The sequence below is a fragment of the Salvia hispanica genome, chromosome 4 (genome assembly GCF_029641045.1).
Source record: "Salvia hispanica isolate PSC_SH4W2 chromosome 4, Shi_PSC_v1, whole genome shotgun sequence".
NCBI lineage: Eukaryota > Viridiplantae > Streptophyta > Magnoliopsida > Lamiales > Lamiaceae > Salvia > Salvia hispanica.
Genome location: NC_142695.1, coordinates 31,884,619 through 31,900,695, shown reverse-complemented (window position 1 = coordinate 31,900,695; position 16,077 = coordinate 31,884,619). Strand labels below are relative to the sequence as shown.

Below are 16,077 nucleotides of genomic sequence, written 5' to 3'. Positions count from 1 at the left end.
CCTCCCTTCGAACTCTTAGCTGGTGATATCCGGACCTCAAGTCCATCTTTGAAAACACTCCGGCTCCTCGAAGTTGATCGAACAGGTCATCGATCCTCGGCAGTGGATACTTGTTCTTAAGGGTCAATTTGTTCAATTCCCTATAGTCGATGCACATTCTCATCGACCCATCCTTCTTCTTCACGAAAAGTACTAGTGCGCCCCATGGCGAGACACTAGGCCTAACAAAACCTAGGTCCATGAGCTCCTGAAGTTGTATCTTGAGTTCCTCCAACTCCTTGGGCGCCATTCGATATGGTGCTTTGGATACGGGTGCGGCTCCCGGTTCGAGATCGATGGTGAACTCCAATTGTCGATTTGGCGGCGATCCAGGTAACACTTCGGAAAAAAATGTCTGGAAATTCTCGCACGACAGCGACATCTTTCACTCTCCTTTCCTCCTTGTCCTCTTCGTGGAGATAGACGAGATATGCGGGACTTTCTTTCTTCATCATTGCGGTAGCTTGCAGAGCAAAGATTATAGCGGTTCGTCGGTTCATCGAGATTCAATGGTATACGGTGGGTTCCTTTCCTGGAGCTTATAGAGATATTTCTCTCTCCTTACAACAAATCGTCGCAAAATTTGTAGTCAACCATTCCATCCCTAAGATTATATCGATATCCTCTATCGTCATAACTTGCATATCGTGAGCGACTAACTTAAGTTCTCCCATAACAATTTCTACGTTCGAGCATGTTCGAGAGATTTCTATTATCTATGTACATAACACGACATTCAATTTCTTAGCAGCTCATTATAAGCACTTCGTAAATGCGAAATATTTCTCGTCTCGTTCTATTGGTCATGTCTACACCTCTTGTTGGTGTATCATTTCCATGCGTGATTGGCCATAGGAACTTATTCCTCGTGTGTATCCGAAAAGCACAACTCTAACATTTCCTTGAGTCTAGTATCAATAATTCAAAAATTGATCAAACAGTCTTACTTGGATAGAAACTGATTTCAACTTGAAGATGCACAACAAAAATGTCTTTCATCGGAAAGGCTCCAAACTTAATCAAGGAAACAAGAAGAACACTTCTAGCTCGACACTTTCAAATCTCATCATTGACAATTGGTTTGAAACAAAGCAAGGACTAAGTTCCATTGAACTTAACCTATCCATTCTGATAATTAAATGGTTTAGAGGTATCAAATAAAACCCATAGAGCTTGAGAATTTACTTCTGATGAGAGCTCGAAAGAACATGGGATGGGTCATGAAAACAGGATGAAACTGCAATAAATCTCAAATTTCATAGCAGACTGCCCGATCAGAATGTGCAAAAATTCCGGACAGCGTTGAATGATATCGTTCAAACATGTCAAAGCCTAAAACAATCAGTCGTGGCAGAATTTAGAAACATAGACAAATGTTATGAAGTAGCACTAAAAATGGTTCAACGACATCATGTTATTGAAAAATGAAATCACATCAATGGATTCACGGGTTTGTTGAGGGCAACTCAAAGTGATTGAAACTTTTCAGAAAATTAACATGATCAAACCCGTTAACGAAGAGGAGAACATCATAGCCTCAACTTGGTGTTTCCGAAAGAAAATCATTGTGCTAAAAAGAATTTCACTTCTGCAAGGAAGAACTGGCGAAATGAAGAGGTGAACAAAAATTCCAAGAAGAATATTCCATCATTTGAAGAAAACAGGTCTGGAGACGTGATCATACTGAAGGTCATAACTGCAAACAACTTTAGGATTAACGTTCAATGACGGAAGCTCATAAAATCAAAATATCGTCCTTATGATGAATCAAAGGAGACTACTCAATCAAGATATCCAAAGTTACCAAGGCAAACACCATTTTCGAGACAAGTGACTCATGACTCGATATAAGAAAAGAAATAATGGGTATTATATGCAAATTGTGAGTCCAACAAGGTCTTAGATAAACAAGGGCTCACTGTTAATCGAGAGGTTCCGAAAAATTTTCTAAGGATCCAAGTAAGTACTGTTGACTAAAAAGAATCATTCATTCCAGCTACGAAGGTCGCACTCCCTCGCACATTTTTCCCGAGCCTAAACATGGCAACATCGTTCTATGATACCGTGGATTCCAAGTTGAGATTCATCGTATCATCAAAATTAATAACTATTTTTTATGGTCGCATCTTCAAAGTCTTCTTCTTGCCATGTCACATAGTCATTTTCGATTGTCATTATACACGTGGTCTTCTTCAACTATAACAGCCCGGCATTTCTAGGGTATAATAAATACGGCCCTACTCAGACCCGAATTCGTTTATATAGCCCTATAGCCTAATGGAGCGCACTCGCAAACTAGGCATCAGGCACACACAATATCCAAAATAATCATAGGCATGGCATAACAGTTCAATCCACCCTTATTGCTCCACTTTCATAAATTTGCAACATAATAGAGAGTTTAAGAATAAAGCCCAACATAAATTTGCTCCACTCGGTAGGAAACAAGTAGTAGCCTTGGTTCTTCAAGATTTCTTGAATTGCAACTTCAATTCTTCTCCAAAAGATGAAGAATTAATGAAGAAAAGTAGAAGAAAAATTTGAGAGAGTGGGGAGAGAGAGAGATCGAAATTTGGGAGTGGGGGGCGTGATTTTGTGATGCTAGGGTTAGGTTTCTCACTCTTATTTATAGAGTGCAAGATATAATCCAATAATTAAATAAATCAAGATTTGGAGGAGATTTGGTGGAGAAGTGGCGTTAAATTTGGTTGAGAGAATAGGGGATTTCGAATTTTAGGCTATTAAATTAGCATATGATTTAATTTGAATATTTCACGGAGTAGAATAAAATATCACAGAGCAAAATAAAATAATAATTCTCCCCAATTAAAAGGAAATAGGCGTGATTTTCATTCCTCCCACACGGAATTTAATTAAAATCTTATTTTAAATAGGATATGGCAAGATATGCTAGAATATTTGAATTTATTTAAGGAAGAGAATAAATAAGGGATCAAATAATAGAATAAAATAATCCCTTCTCCCATAATATAGGAGATTTCGAAAATCTCCTTTAGAAACAACATAAGGGCCGAAAATTTCATCAATTATATAAGGAATAATCGGACTTTGGATTTAATTTGGATAATTATCCCAAGCAATAATTAAATCCAAGAAAAATAGGATTTCTTTCCAATAAATAGGAGGGGTCGAAAATTCCACTTGATTAAATAATGCCCCTATTTAATTCTCACTCATCCCTTAGGTAAATAATTCACCACAATATTATTTCGCCCCGTATCAAAATATTCACATATCCACCATTCAAATTTCACCTCCACTTCACATTTTCCAACGACTTTGACCATTCTACGGGCACGTCATATTTTCCACAATATTGACTATTCAATAGTCACGTCATATATTCAACAAGTTTTACTATTCAACTCAAACTCAACTCCATATCGCAATTAGGTCATAAAGAATATTGCAATAAATCACTCATCATTTAATCCACATATATCATAGCATTAAAAGCATTTAATGCAAAAATTTTCACGTCTCAAAAATTAGGGTTCGAAAAAAGTGGGATGTTACATATATGGCATTAGAATATCTTGAATCATTGGATTAAAGAGGATATGTGACAGTCTTGCCCTAGTTCTGGTATCAATGATAATGGAAATAGACTTACGGGTCATATACCATGATAATGGACCTACGGGTCAAAGAAAATATGCAAAGAGGGGCCTTCGTGGAAAGGTCAATATGCAAAGAGGGGCCTTCGTGGAAAGGTCAAATCAAAGAGGGACCTTCGTGGAAAGGTCAAATGATAAAAAAAATGGACCTTCGGGTCGTATACAATGGAAATCCCGGGTAGATACCAGGCTTGACCAGTTACAGAATAATAAATTGAATAGAATGGCATATGCATATGTACATGATATTGTTTTTAATATTTGTTGGTTATTGGTATATATATTGGTTAAAGAATATATTGATATCTGGGATGTGAAATTAAAGGTAAGGTTTATATACACTGAGTTGTGGCTCATATAAACCACTAATATTTTTCAGGAATAAGATATCAATGATGTGTGGGTTGATGTGAGTTACAGTTATTATAAGGGTCGGCGGCTGACGCATTTTGGCAACCTTCTCCTCCTCATCATTTTTGCATATAGATAAATGTACAGTATATAGAGTGGTGAGAGGGTCCCACTGCAGTTTAGAATGGTTTGAAATATGAAATTGATAAATGTTGTTTTTTTTAAATTATACAATATGTGTGTTTATTTACTTAGACATGTGGATTATTTATTTTAAATTTTGAATTATTTACTATAAGTAGTTACGTCATAAGGGTTGGGGTGTGACAGTTTAGGTGGTATCAGAGCGAGGATAGAATCCCGCTGGGACATAGCATTCAAGCATATAGTAGGATACATTTTGGTTTTAAGTTTCATTTGCACTTGTATTATCATGAACATGTGTCACCGAGGAGAGAAGGGTCAGCCGCCCGCATCATCAATTAATTGTAGAAACAATACATGCTGCATCATATGAGGAATTCCAGTAAATACCTAGGTTTTTTGGAACAAAATGTACATGGACCAATGATGAGGTAAAGAGGTAGAAAATTTAAAGAGCTCGGAAAAGTAGAAGTTGTTGATTTTGTGGGACTAATCTGACTGAGGCTGAGATATAGTTAAAAGTGATAGAACCGGTGTTCAATCAGATGTGTTGTATGTTAGAAGAACGTTTTGATTATAGGGTATCTCTTCTTTGAAGCAATACTTACTCTTGGTGGGAAACAGTCCCACAAGCTATGATACAACCTCTGTCATTCTGGTATTCAGTTCAGACTATTTTTCCAGAGAACTCAATGCTAAATATATGCAAAGAAGTGTATTGTGATAAGAAGCAGAGAAGGTTTTGTCTTTAATCAAGGAACTATGTTTGTTGATTATGAGATGCCATTATTTCAGTATACACGGTTTATCTAGACTGCGTGGTACGAGTTAATTCAATTGAGCTGCCAACAGATATTGATTCTCTTGTTCATACACAAGTTTTGATATTACTATGGGTATAGATTGGTTTTCACTTCATTCAACCAAGGTAGCTTGTCAAGTAAAAGAAATAGTAATATAATCATCGAGACGGGATCGGGTGATATTTTAAGGTAATCAATATATTGTTCCAGGTTTTCTTATATTATCTAGAACGGCTTTTTGGTTTATTGGAAGTGCAGATTTATTTGGGTTTTCACCTTATCAGGAAACATATTTCTCTATTGAGCACTACATTTATTTTTATTTATACTTATCAACCATCTTCATTAGAGTTTCAAGAGTTTAAGAAACAGTTACAAGAGTTGTCAGACAAGAGATATGTATGACTCAATATTTTACTTTGGATAGCACCAATATTATTTTGAAGAAGAAAGATGATACATTGCGACATTATATACACTATTGGAAGTCGAATCGAGTGACAATGAAGAATAAATATCTATTACCGAGAATAAAAGACTTATTTGATCAATTTCAAGGTATGCAACTGTTTTCGAGTACTGATTTTTTATCAAGATATCATCAGTTGAAGATAGCTAAAGAGAATATTGCAGAGACGCCATTTTGAACTCAGTACGACCATTATGAGTTTTGATTATGCCTTTCGAATTAACTATTGCACCTACAATTATTTATGGCATTGATGAACTCTCAACTATTCCTGGATCAGTTAGTGATTATTTCTATTGACTTACTATTATATTCACGAAGTACAGATGGGCATGTTAATCACTTGCAGTCAGTATTACAAGTTCTGTGAGATAAACAGATTATTGCAAGGTTGAGTAAATGTGGTATTGTTGGGACACGTGGTGTAAGGTCATGGAATATAAGTGGATCTACAAAAGATTGAACTGTTTTTCAGCCGAAAATGTTTCTCGATTATTATTCAATTGATAATGAAGTTAGTACGACAGAATTCTTCTTTTATATGGAGTGAAGCATATCAAAAGAGTTTTAATGAGTGGAAGCATCCACTGAATATATCACATATTTTGGTTATCTCCGCAGGAACAAGATATTATATTATTTATAGTGATGCGCAGAAACATGGATTTGATTATCTTTTGACTTAATGGAAGGTTTATTGCTTATGCGTCATAACAATCGCAAGTACTTGAAGTTTCTCATTCTGTTCAAAATCTGTTATTAGCGACATTATTTTGCTTTGAAGATTTGACATCATTATCTGCAAGAACGCTTACATGGTATTCTAGTATCTTATATATTGACAGAAATCCGCGATTTACTATCTCAGTCTTATAAAGTCTTTTTTTGAGTTTCACCTCTAAAAGGAGTCATGCGATTCGAGAAAAAAGTACGATGAGTCCTCGTTATATTGGGCCGTATGATATTATTTGGACGATTGTAGAAAAACTGACCAAGTTAGCACATTTCTTACCTATACATTGGATTTCTTTGTTATATTACTTAGCTGAAAAGTAATATAAACCACTAATATTTTTCAGGAATAAGATATCAATGATGTGTGGGTTGATGTGAGTTACAGTTATTATAAGGGTCGGCGGCTGACGCATTTTGGCAACCTTCTCCTCCTCATCATTTTTGCATATAGATAAATGTACAGTATATAGAATGGTGAGAGGGTCCCACTGCAGTTTAGAATGGTTTGAAATATGAAATTGATAAATGTTGTTTTTTTTTTTAAATTATACAATATGTGTGTTTATTTACTTAGACATGTGGATTATTTATTTTAAATTTTGAATTTATTTACTATAAGTAGTTACGTCATAAGGGTTGGGGTGTGACATACAATCCCCACGTTCCACCCGGCATGAAGATTAAGAAAAAAGGTGTATAATAGATTAAACAAGAAGATAATAAAGTAGGAAAAAGAAAAAAGTAGAAAGAATAAAGTAAGAAAGAAGAAAAAGAAAAAGTGAGAAAATATACTTTTTACTAAAAAAAGTAAATGACTTTACTACTATGCAACATAAAAAGTACTAATATAAAATAGAGTAATTAAAAATAATAATAACATAATTATGTTGTTTTTTACTATAGAGTAAACTACAAATTAAGTCTATGGATGATTTGTTTTAACTCGAGTAAAGTAGGATAGTCCAAAATAGATTACAATTAACGTAGACACATAAAAATAATAAAATGCTAGAATAAAATAGAATATTTTAATGTTTATTAATATATAATACATTTGAATTCAATTTGTATTTTGATTTTAATGAACTTACAAACTGTGAAATGTTTGAATTACTTCCTTCATCCTGTCTCAGTGAGAAAAAGATTAAGTGGAGAGAAAATTAAGCAGAAAATAGAATAATGAAAGTAAAGTGTAATTATGTTATACACTATTGTTAAAAATGAATACATGCAAATGCATGTGGAATGGATGCTATATACAATAAACATATAAAGTTGGTGGACGGGTGAAGTGAAAAAATAAGAAAAATTGTTTAAATTAATTATGTAATTCTTTAAATCATAATATTTTTTTTTTTCAAGTATCCCACTCTATAAAAACTGAAATTAATATAATAAAATCAAGACAGTAAAATGACGTCATTATAGTTTGAGTGTTAATTACAATATATTAATATGTCCAAAACAACTTGATTATATTATTATATTATATTTAATTTATTTTATTGTTTTAGTAGTACTATGATTTCAGCTTTTACTTAAAAAAAATTTTATATCATGGTTTTAAAAACTATGAGATTGATTAAAAATCAACAAAAATTAGTACGATTTAAACGACAACTATCCTTAAAAATAAGAGTGAACTATACTTTTGATAACTTAATATTATATCAGACGCGAAACTTAAAATTTAAAAACATCATCATACGTTCCTATACTATCAAAACTCCCTCCAGCAATATTACGTCTAAACTTAATATTATATCAGACGCGAAACTTAAAATTTAAAAACATCATCATACGTTCCTATACTATCAAAACTCCCTCCAGCAATATTACGTCAAAGTTTAGAGATGGATAGGGCTATTTTTAAAATTTAAATACCCTGTTTGATACTATTTCAAAATTTAGATAAAAAATGTACTACCTCCATCCCCCAAATTTTGATACAGTTTACCATTTCGGTCCATCCCTGAAAATTTGACCTACTTTACTTTTACCATTTTTGGCAGTGGACCTCATATTCCACTAACTCATTCCTACTCACATTTTATTATAAAACTAATACTTTAAAAGTAGGACCCACATCCCACCAACTTTTTCAACTCCTTTCCATTACATTTCTTCAAATCCGTGCTGGATCAAAGTGTGTCAAAATTTGGGGGATGGAGGTAGTACTTTACTAAAAATAATTAGTACTATTACTATAGATATGAACACATCTTAGTATTAATATTTAAAAAAAACATACTCCCTCCGTCTCATAATAGATGGCATACTTGGAAAACGGCACAAGATTTTAGGAGATGTTGTTTTGTGTGTTGAGTGGTGAGAGAAAGTAGTATTTTTATACTCCCTCCGTCCCTGAAAATTTGTCACTTATTTCCTTTTTCGTCCGTACCTAAAAATTTGTCACCTTTCACTTTTATCATTTTTTGTTGTGGACCTCATATTCCACTAACTCATTTCCACTCACATTTTATTATAAAACTATTATATAAAAATAGGACTAATATGACACTAACTTTTTCAACCCACTTTCTATTACATTTCTTAAAATCCGTATTCGGTCAAATGGTGACAAATTATGGGGGACGGAGGAAGTATTAACGTGAGAGAGAACTTTTTTCAAAAAAAAAAATGATATTTTTTATTGGACAAATTGAAAAGGAAAGTGTGACATTTACTGTGGGACTGAAGGAGTACCGTAAGTTGAGACTTAAGTTAGTATATAGCAAAATATATATGTACAAATTTTTAACATTCTTTTACTAACTAGGACATCTTGAATATTGTTTGAGAAACGGGAAATGATACGGTAGAAAAAAAAATTATAATAAAACTCATTTGAAAATGTAGAATACCGGTACCCTACATATATTAATTTACACTATTAATTTTAATCCGCATTCATAGACAAGTCCAAATAGTCAAGTTCTGATTTCAAATAATGAAAATTGACGCAATGGAACTTTGTGGGAATTTGAAATCGTACCGACAGCAGTATCTTTTGTGGAATAAATTACGAGTAAAGGCCGCTTAGTACTATTAATTACTAATATATGTGTTTCGTGTGTAAATTTGGTTGAAATCGTATCGATAGCAATATCTTTAGCCGAATAAATTGAGAATAAAGACCTCTTATTATTATTAATTACTCTTACTATACTATATCAGTTTCGTGAGTAATTTTGGTTGTCCGGGTAATACGCTACTAAATATATATATAAAGTATAAAAGTACAAGTATACTACTCCATCTTTTAAGCTTTTACTTTGTCTTTGTGAAAGGCTAAAGAAAAAATTCTCCAGTCCAATTTTAAGAAGATCATTTTTTATTGGTAGGGGAATTTATGTATTTTAATTTTATAAATTGAATAAGAGAAGAATAAAGCAAAAGAAAAAATTAAATTAAATTAAAGATATTTTCAGTTTAAAAAAATGAATCAATTAATAAAAATATGTTACTGCTAGAGGAATAATAAAAGAGATAAACTATACTCACTCAGTCTCCCATTAATTGACATCAATTTTCATTCCTAATTAATTGACATACTTAATTTTTACTCTATTATATTTGGTAATAGATCTCATACTTCACTACCTTTAATTCTTCTCATATTTTTTTTATAAATTTAATATATAAAAATAAGATTTATGATCTACTAAAACTTTTTTTATCCTGTTTATTAATGTATTACTTAAAAATCATGTCAAATAATAGGGGATGGAGGGAGGTCAGGGAGTGGAATTTATATCGGTTGTTGAATCCGTGTCGGGCGTCGGCATTGCCTGCCCATGCTGACCAATAATTGGTGCCACGGTGGCCTTACCCACTTTGTCAAACAAAACTCTTCCACATCCTCACAAATCACAATCTCGTTCAATTTATCATCTCTCTTTATAATCTTTAAATCAATTTTTATTTATTTATTTTCTTTTGTTTTTACTAATTTATTTTATGACATTGTATAATGTCTACCAAATACTCCATCCGTCCCCAATTAAGAGTCACACTTTTCCATTTCGGTCTGTCCCCAATTAAGAGTCACACTTCATTTTTACCATAAATGGTAAGTAGGTCTCACATTCCACTAACCCACTTCATTCACATTTTATTATAAAACCAATATAAAAAAGTGGGTTCACATCCCAATAACTTTTTCAACTAACTTTTCTTTACATTTCTTAAAACCTGTGTCCGATCAAAGTGTGACTCTTAATCGGGAACGGAGGGAATAACAAAATTCAATATATTTTTATTTACTCTACCAATATTGTTTACTTAACAAATATTTTATTCAATTTAAGATTTTATTTAAATTTATTAACACACTATATTTAGCATTTATATTATAATAACATATCTCATTAAATATGCAACATTGGGAATTGGTACGTGTTTTATATAGTGTTGTTTTGTGAGTTAATGAAGAGAGAGTAAAGTAATAGAGATGAAAAAGTAAAGATATATATGTTCTATTTTAAGAAACGTTTCATTTTTAATGGGATAATCCATCAATGAAAACATTTCATTTTTAATGGGACAAAGGGAGTAATAAGTTATCACATGCTAATTTAGGAGTGCACTATGGTGATATTATAATTAAAATAATAATCTAGGCAAACAATCTGCAATACATAGACAAACAACTTGACATATGATTCCAAACAATCTAGGATACGAAATCAGAACACTATAGTGACATTGTAGTTAAAATGACAATCTAGGGCAAGCAATCTATAATACATAGGCAAGGCATATGGTTTCAAACAATCTACGATACAAAATCAGAGATAATCAAACAATCTGATGAACATAGATAAGCAAGTATGTCACATGGCAGGCTAAGATTGAATATACTTTTAAATCTAAGTGTTCTCAATTATGGTAGGTTGACATTTTAATTTGGATGGTCATTTTAGTACCATCCTGTTAATTTATCTTATAGATAATTAGTAGCTTTAGATGTTTACACATTCAATTAAAAAAAATTGGAGTTGTTTGTTGATTTTATAGGTAACTAAATGACTTGAAATTTACTTTAATCTACAATTCGATCGGGATGCTAATGGTTAATAATTTGACAAGAATATTTGATGGATAGAGTTTTCAATTGATTTAATATTTAACTGAACAATTGGATTTTAATTGATAATTAATTAATTATGAATTCCAGCTGATCTTATAAATAACTTTAAATTTTGATTAATATCATATTCAATTGAATAATTAGACTTATCAATTAATTATGAATTTGAGTTGAACAATTGGACATTTATAAAGCGTTGGTGGTATAATTAGACAAACAAATTTACGTCTTTAATAGCATTAAAAAGTGTCCTTATCCAATCCTTTTATTATTGTGATTGAATAGTATGAGAAGATTGCATTTAATTTTAATTTTAATTGATTTTTTATATTAATTGAACAATTGAAACTTTCAGTCGATTAATATTTAATTGAAAAAAATGGAGATTAAATCAATTTTTAATACAATTGAATAGTTAGACATTTAAATTGTTTTTCGATTCAAATGAAGAGTTAGCAACTTAGATTGATCTTAAATCCAATATGAGATTCAATTGATCTTCAGCTTAATTGAATAATTGGAGTTTTCAATTGTTATTTAGTTCAACAGGATAATCATGAGCTTTTATTTACTTAAAGTAGTAAGCATTTCAACCATTTTTAATCATGGAATGCATAAGAGTGTCATAACTCGATTTTTTGAGTTACTGAGATTTTCAATTTAGCCCAATTTACCTTTAATTGAAAATCTTATATAGTAGTAGTACTAAATAACAAAATAGGTTTGTTTCTATAGTTATAATATTGAAAATAATATTCCCACCAAAAGATTAATTTTTTATATCACTGTATAGTATATAATGTTTACATGTGTCATAAGTTATTTAAATATTAGTAGTATATAATTTAAATTATGTTAAATAAATGAAGTTGAACAGTAATTATTAACACTAGAATTTAAATCTCGTAAATATATCTTAAGAATACCTTCTTTTTTTAAAAAAAATTTAGAATAAAATGCTCAAAGCAAAAAAGAGCGGCGAGCAAAACGTTCCACAACAACCAAATCCCGCAACAACCAACAAGCAACGCACAAGAACTAAGAAGCCCGCAACAAAGTTATAAGACAGCCACAACTCAACAACAAAACCGACGAGCAAGATACAATAACCAGAAAGTAAGAAAGTACAAAACAACTTACAAAAAAGACCAAACACCTGGAGAGACTTGATTAAAGATTATTAGTCATTTGTCTAGGTGGAGATGAGAAGTTTGAACACCATTCTTTCACCTTATATTCAAAACGTCATAAAATCTTCTTTTTTCTAGAACCCAATTCGAGTGTAGCTTTCGAAATATTTTCTTAAAACTTGTGTCGAATCAAATTTGGACAATATTTCATAGACGGAAGAAGTATTAATTTTATAAAAGAATGTGAGTGTAAGAGTTAGTAGAAAGTAGGGTTTATTTACCAAAAATAGGAAAAAAGTAAAGCGGACAATTTTTCACAGATGGACCAAAATGACAAAACTGGACAACATTTTACGGATGGAGGGAGTAATATAATATGAAGTCCGGTAAAAAATGAAATGCAACAAAATTTATAGAACAGACAAAAATAGAAAATGCAACAAACTTTCAGATAGAGAGGAAGTACTTTTATTTTAGAAAAAGGGAAGACAATATATTAATCATATAACAGCATACAAGTACAATGCAAACTTAAATAGCTTATTATAGGTCAGCGAATGCTGAAGTACCACTATAGTCCAGAGAGTCTAGATCTTTATTATTGTAAAAACAAACTGTAAAATAATACAACTCATAAAAGCCACACACACTCTAGCTAGTAGACTATGCAATAAAATCACTGGGCAGCAAACTTGCTCTTGAGGGCCAAAGCAAAGTCATAAATCTTGTTGGGCTCTGCCAACGCTTTGGACACTTCTCCTATCTCCAAACACCTCTTCACCCACTCAATCAATTTGGGGCAATGCTCTTTGATACTGAAATTCCCCAAAGTCTCATAGGTGTGGAACCATGTCGAAAATGTGATCAATGCCACGTCCACAAATCCGAAGTTGTCACCGCCAAAGAAGGGCTTCTCCCCCAGCTCCGACTCCAACTGCTTCAGAATCTCAACGAATTCCTTCTTCCCCGCTTCTTGCTCTTCCCCTTGCGTAGTCCATACCTTTTTCCCAGCATCATACATCTACAAAATGGTAGAATTCCGATCGCATATTAGAGATAAAAGATAAGAAAATTGGACTGAGATTGATAAGAGATTAAGAGAATCCATTATATAGAAAAATGATCAAAACAAAAATGCATCCTAATACAGAAATGCAGTTCAAATCATGGTCATAAGATTAGGCGATCTGATGGTCAATAATTAACAAAAACCATAGAAAGTCGTTATTAATCAGTGTTAGGTCATTTTATAAAATCCGAGTTTGATGTCACTTTTAGATCATTATAGTTCATTCTTTATTAAAATGATTTAAAAATAAACTAATAATGACCTAAATGTTCACCGTATGTTTTTATTCTACGTTTTTATATTAAGATCTAGTTCTACGTTTTTATATTAAGATCTAGTTTTATATAGATCTCTAATACCCATCTTTCCTTGTTAATTGAGACACTGTTTTTAGGTAAGAAGATTAAAAATAGTATGCTAAATAGATGGCGAATAAATTAAATAAAAAAAATAAAAAAAAAATAAAAAAAAATATTATTTTTTGCTGCAATAGAAATTACTCAACTATCTTGAAATTTTCTAAGATAAAAAATAACTCAATTAGCTAGGAAAAAAAAGTATATATGATATGTGTCATTCATCGCCTTAGATAGCCTAACAAGAGAGAAGATTATCCATTCTTATGGAATCATCACCAAGTCAACAAGATTCAAAAGATTTTAACACGCTGCGTTGCGTACCTTTTTATCGATGTAATCAGCCCAAAACCTAGCTTCGGCTCTCTGGTAAGGATCGGAAGGCAAGAGAGGGGATTTGTGGTTCCAAACCTCGTCGATGTACTCAACAATGATGAGCGATTCACAAACGGGTTTGCCGTTATGAATCAAAACGGGGATTTTCTTGTGAACGGGGTTGGATTCAAGAAGAAGCTGGGATTTGTTGCGCAAGTCCTCCTCTCTGTATTCGTATTCCACGCCCTTCACTGATAACGCCACTCTCGCCCTCATTCCGAACATGCTAGGATAAAAATCAAGCAGAATCACCTTATCCCCTGCCATTTTTCTTTTCTTGATTAGAAATGGAGTAGTAATGCTCACGACACCACCAACCGATCACATATATATAGATAGTGCAATGTCGGTTTCTATTTTTTATTTTAAAATCTATGGTGGTAGAGTAATACAAAAAGAGATTTAAATGTGGACTACCTAATAAATTTTAACGTAGACATAATTGATGGAGAGGATTCCGGATTCAACGAGACGCATCGAAAACTTTAAGGTAAGCGTCAGCAGTGACGACGAATGCAAAATGGTAAGCTAAGAAATATCCCATCCATCCAAAATAAATAATAATTTGTGCACCTTTTTTATTTCGTTATTTTATAAATATATATACATTTATGTTATAAAAAATTATACGTAATTTATTATTTATATACATCAATTTATTCATCTATTATATTACTACTGATCTATCGTTATAACCTGTTAAACACCAATAATAATGTAAATTCTACTATTTACTAACACTATTCAAACTATTTTTCTTTAATTTTATATATATTAATTTCTATATTATTTTAATATTTTTATAGAATGTTTGGAGTAAAACAACGGAGACAGACACAAATTTAATAGATAAGCAAAAACAAATTGGAAAATTTGGGGCCACATATATTTTGCCAATTATTTCATGAAAAAGACATCCGATCGATGCCTCAATACGACAGAGTATTAATTAAATTATTTACGTCTGAAAATGGGCTTGCTGAGACCTTCTCTAATACTCTTTCCGTCCGCGAATAAGAATCCCGTTTTTCTATTTTAGTCCGTCCGCAAATAAAAGTCTCGGTTCACTTTTACCATAAATGATAATAGGGTCGCACCTTCCACTAACTCATTCCACTTACATTTCATTTAAAACTAATATATACAAGTGGAGCTCATATTCCACTAATTTTTTTCCATCCACTTTTTTTAATATTTCTTAAAACCCGTACCGCCCATAAATGAGACTCCTAATGGCAGACGGAGGGAGTATTCTTTATGTTACGAGTGACACGTTTTTTTAGACACAAAATTGAAAAAATGATATTATAAGTGGATAAAATAAAGTTAAAAAGTGAGCAATAAATAGCAAAGAAATTAAAATAAAAAAAATAATTACTATAATATTTCTATAAAAATAAAATGATGACTTTAGATAAGATGTTCAATAAACATACAAATAAGAAATAACTCATGGTGGAGCGGAAGGAAATACTGATGAGATGAATCAATTTTCCCTAATAAAAGGTAATAATTCGTTCTAAAATAGTACGTATTTTTTTCTTTTTATCCATTGAAATATGAGTATATAACTTTTTAATTTTGAAAATTCTTTGCTCTCTAATAAGATGAGACTGACTCATGCTAAATTTGCAATAAATATGTCACTCACAAGTGTATGGGGTATGTAGCACGTGGCAAGTTGAAATTATCGATCCTCGAAGACTAAATGTCGGCTTGAGTACTATGATGCAACTTTGAACACTATCTAGACTAATAGAAGAGGTTTTTGGTTTTTCTTAACTAAGATTAAAGAACAGGTAAGCAATTAAGAGCAAATTAGGAAACTAAAGCAAATAAATGGTAGATCTCACTCAAATTGGAAAGGTAGGGATAT

The 16,077-nt window shown here is 31.9% G+C and overlaps 1 protein-coding gene across 2 annotated transcripts; it reads right to left on the bottom strand.

The window, feature by feature from the left end:
• Positions 1-12,867: 12,867 nt before the first annotated feature.
• Positions 12,868-14,549, bottom strand: LOC125194415 (glutathione S-transferase U19-like). 2 transcript variants are annotated; one of them, XM_048092612.2, is made up of 2 exons: positions 14,238-14,549; positions 12,868-13,422 (listed from the first exon to the last, which is right to left on the bottom strand). In XM_048092612.2, the coding sequence occupies exons 1-2, from the start codon at positions 14,466-14,468 to the stop codon at positions 13,078-13,080; spliced, it is 576 nt and encodes a 191-aa protein (XP_047948569.1). In that variant the 5' UTR covers positions 14,469-14,549; the 3' UTR covers positions 12,868-13,077. The 2 variants fall into 2 exon arrangements, with proteins under 2 accessions (XP_047948569.1, XP_047948568.1); XM_048092611.2 differs by having other exon boundaries at positions 14,151-14,537.
• Between the last annotated feature and the right edge of the window lie 1,528 nt (positions 14,550-16,077).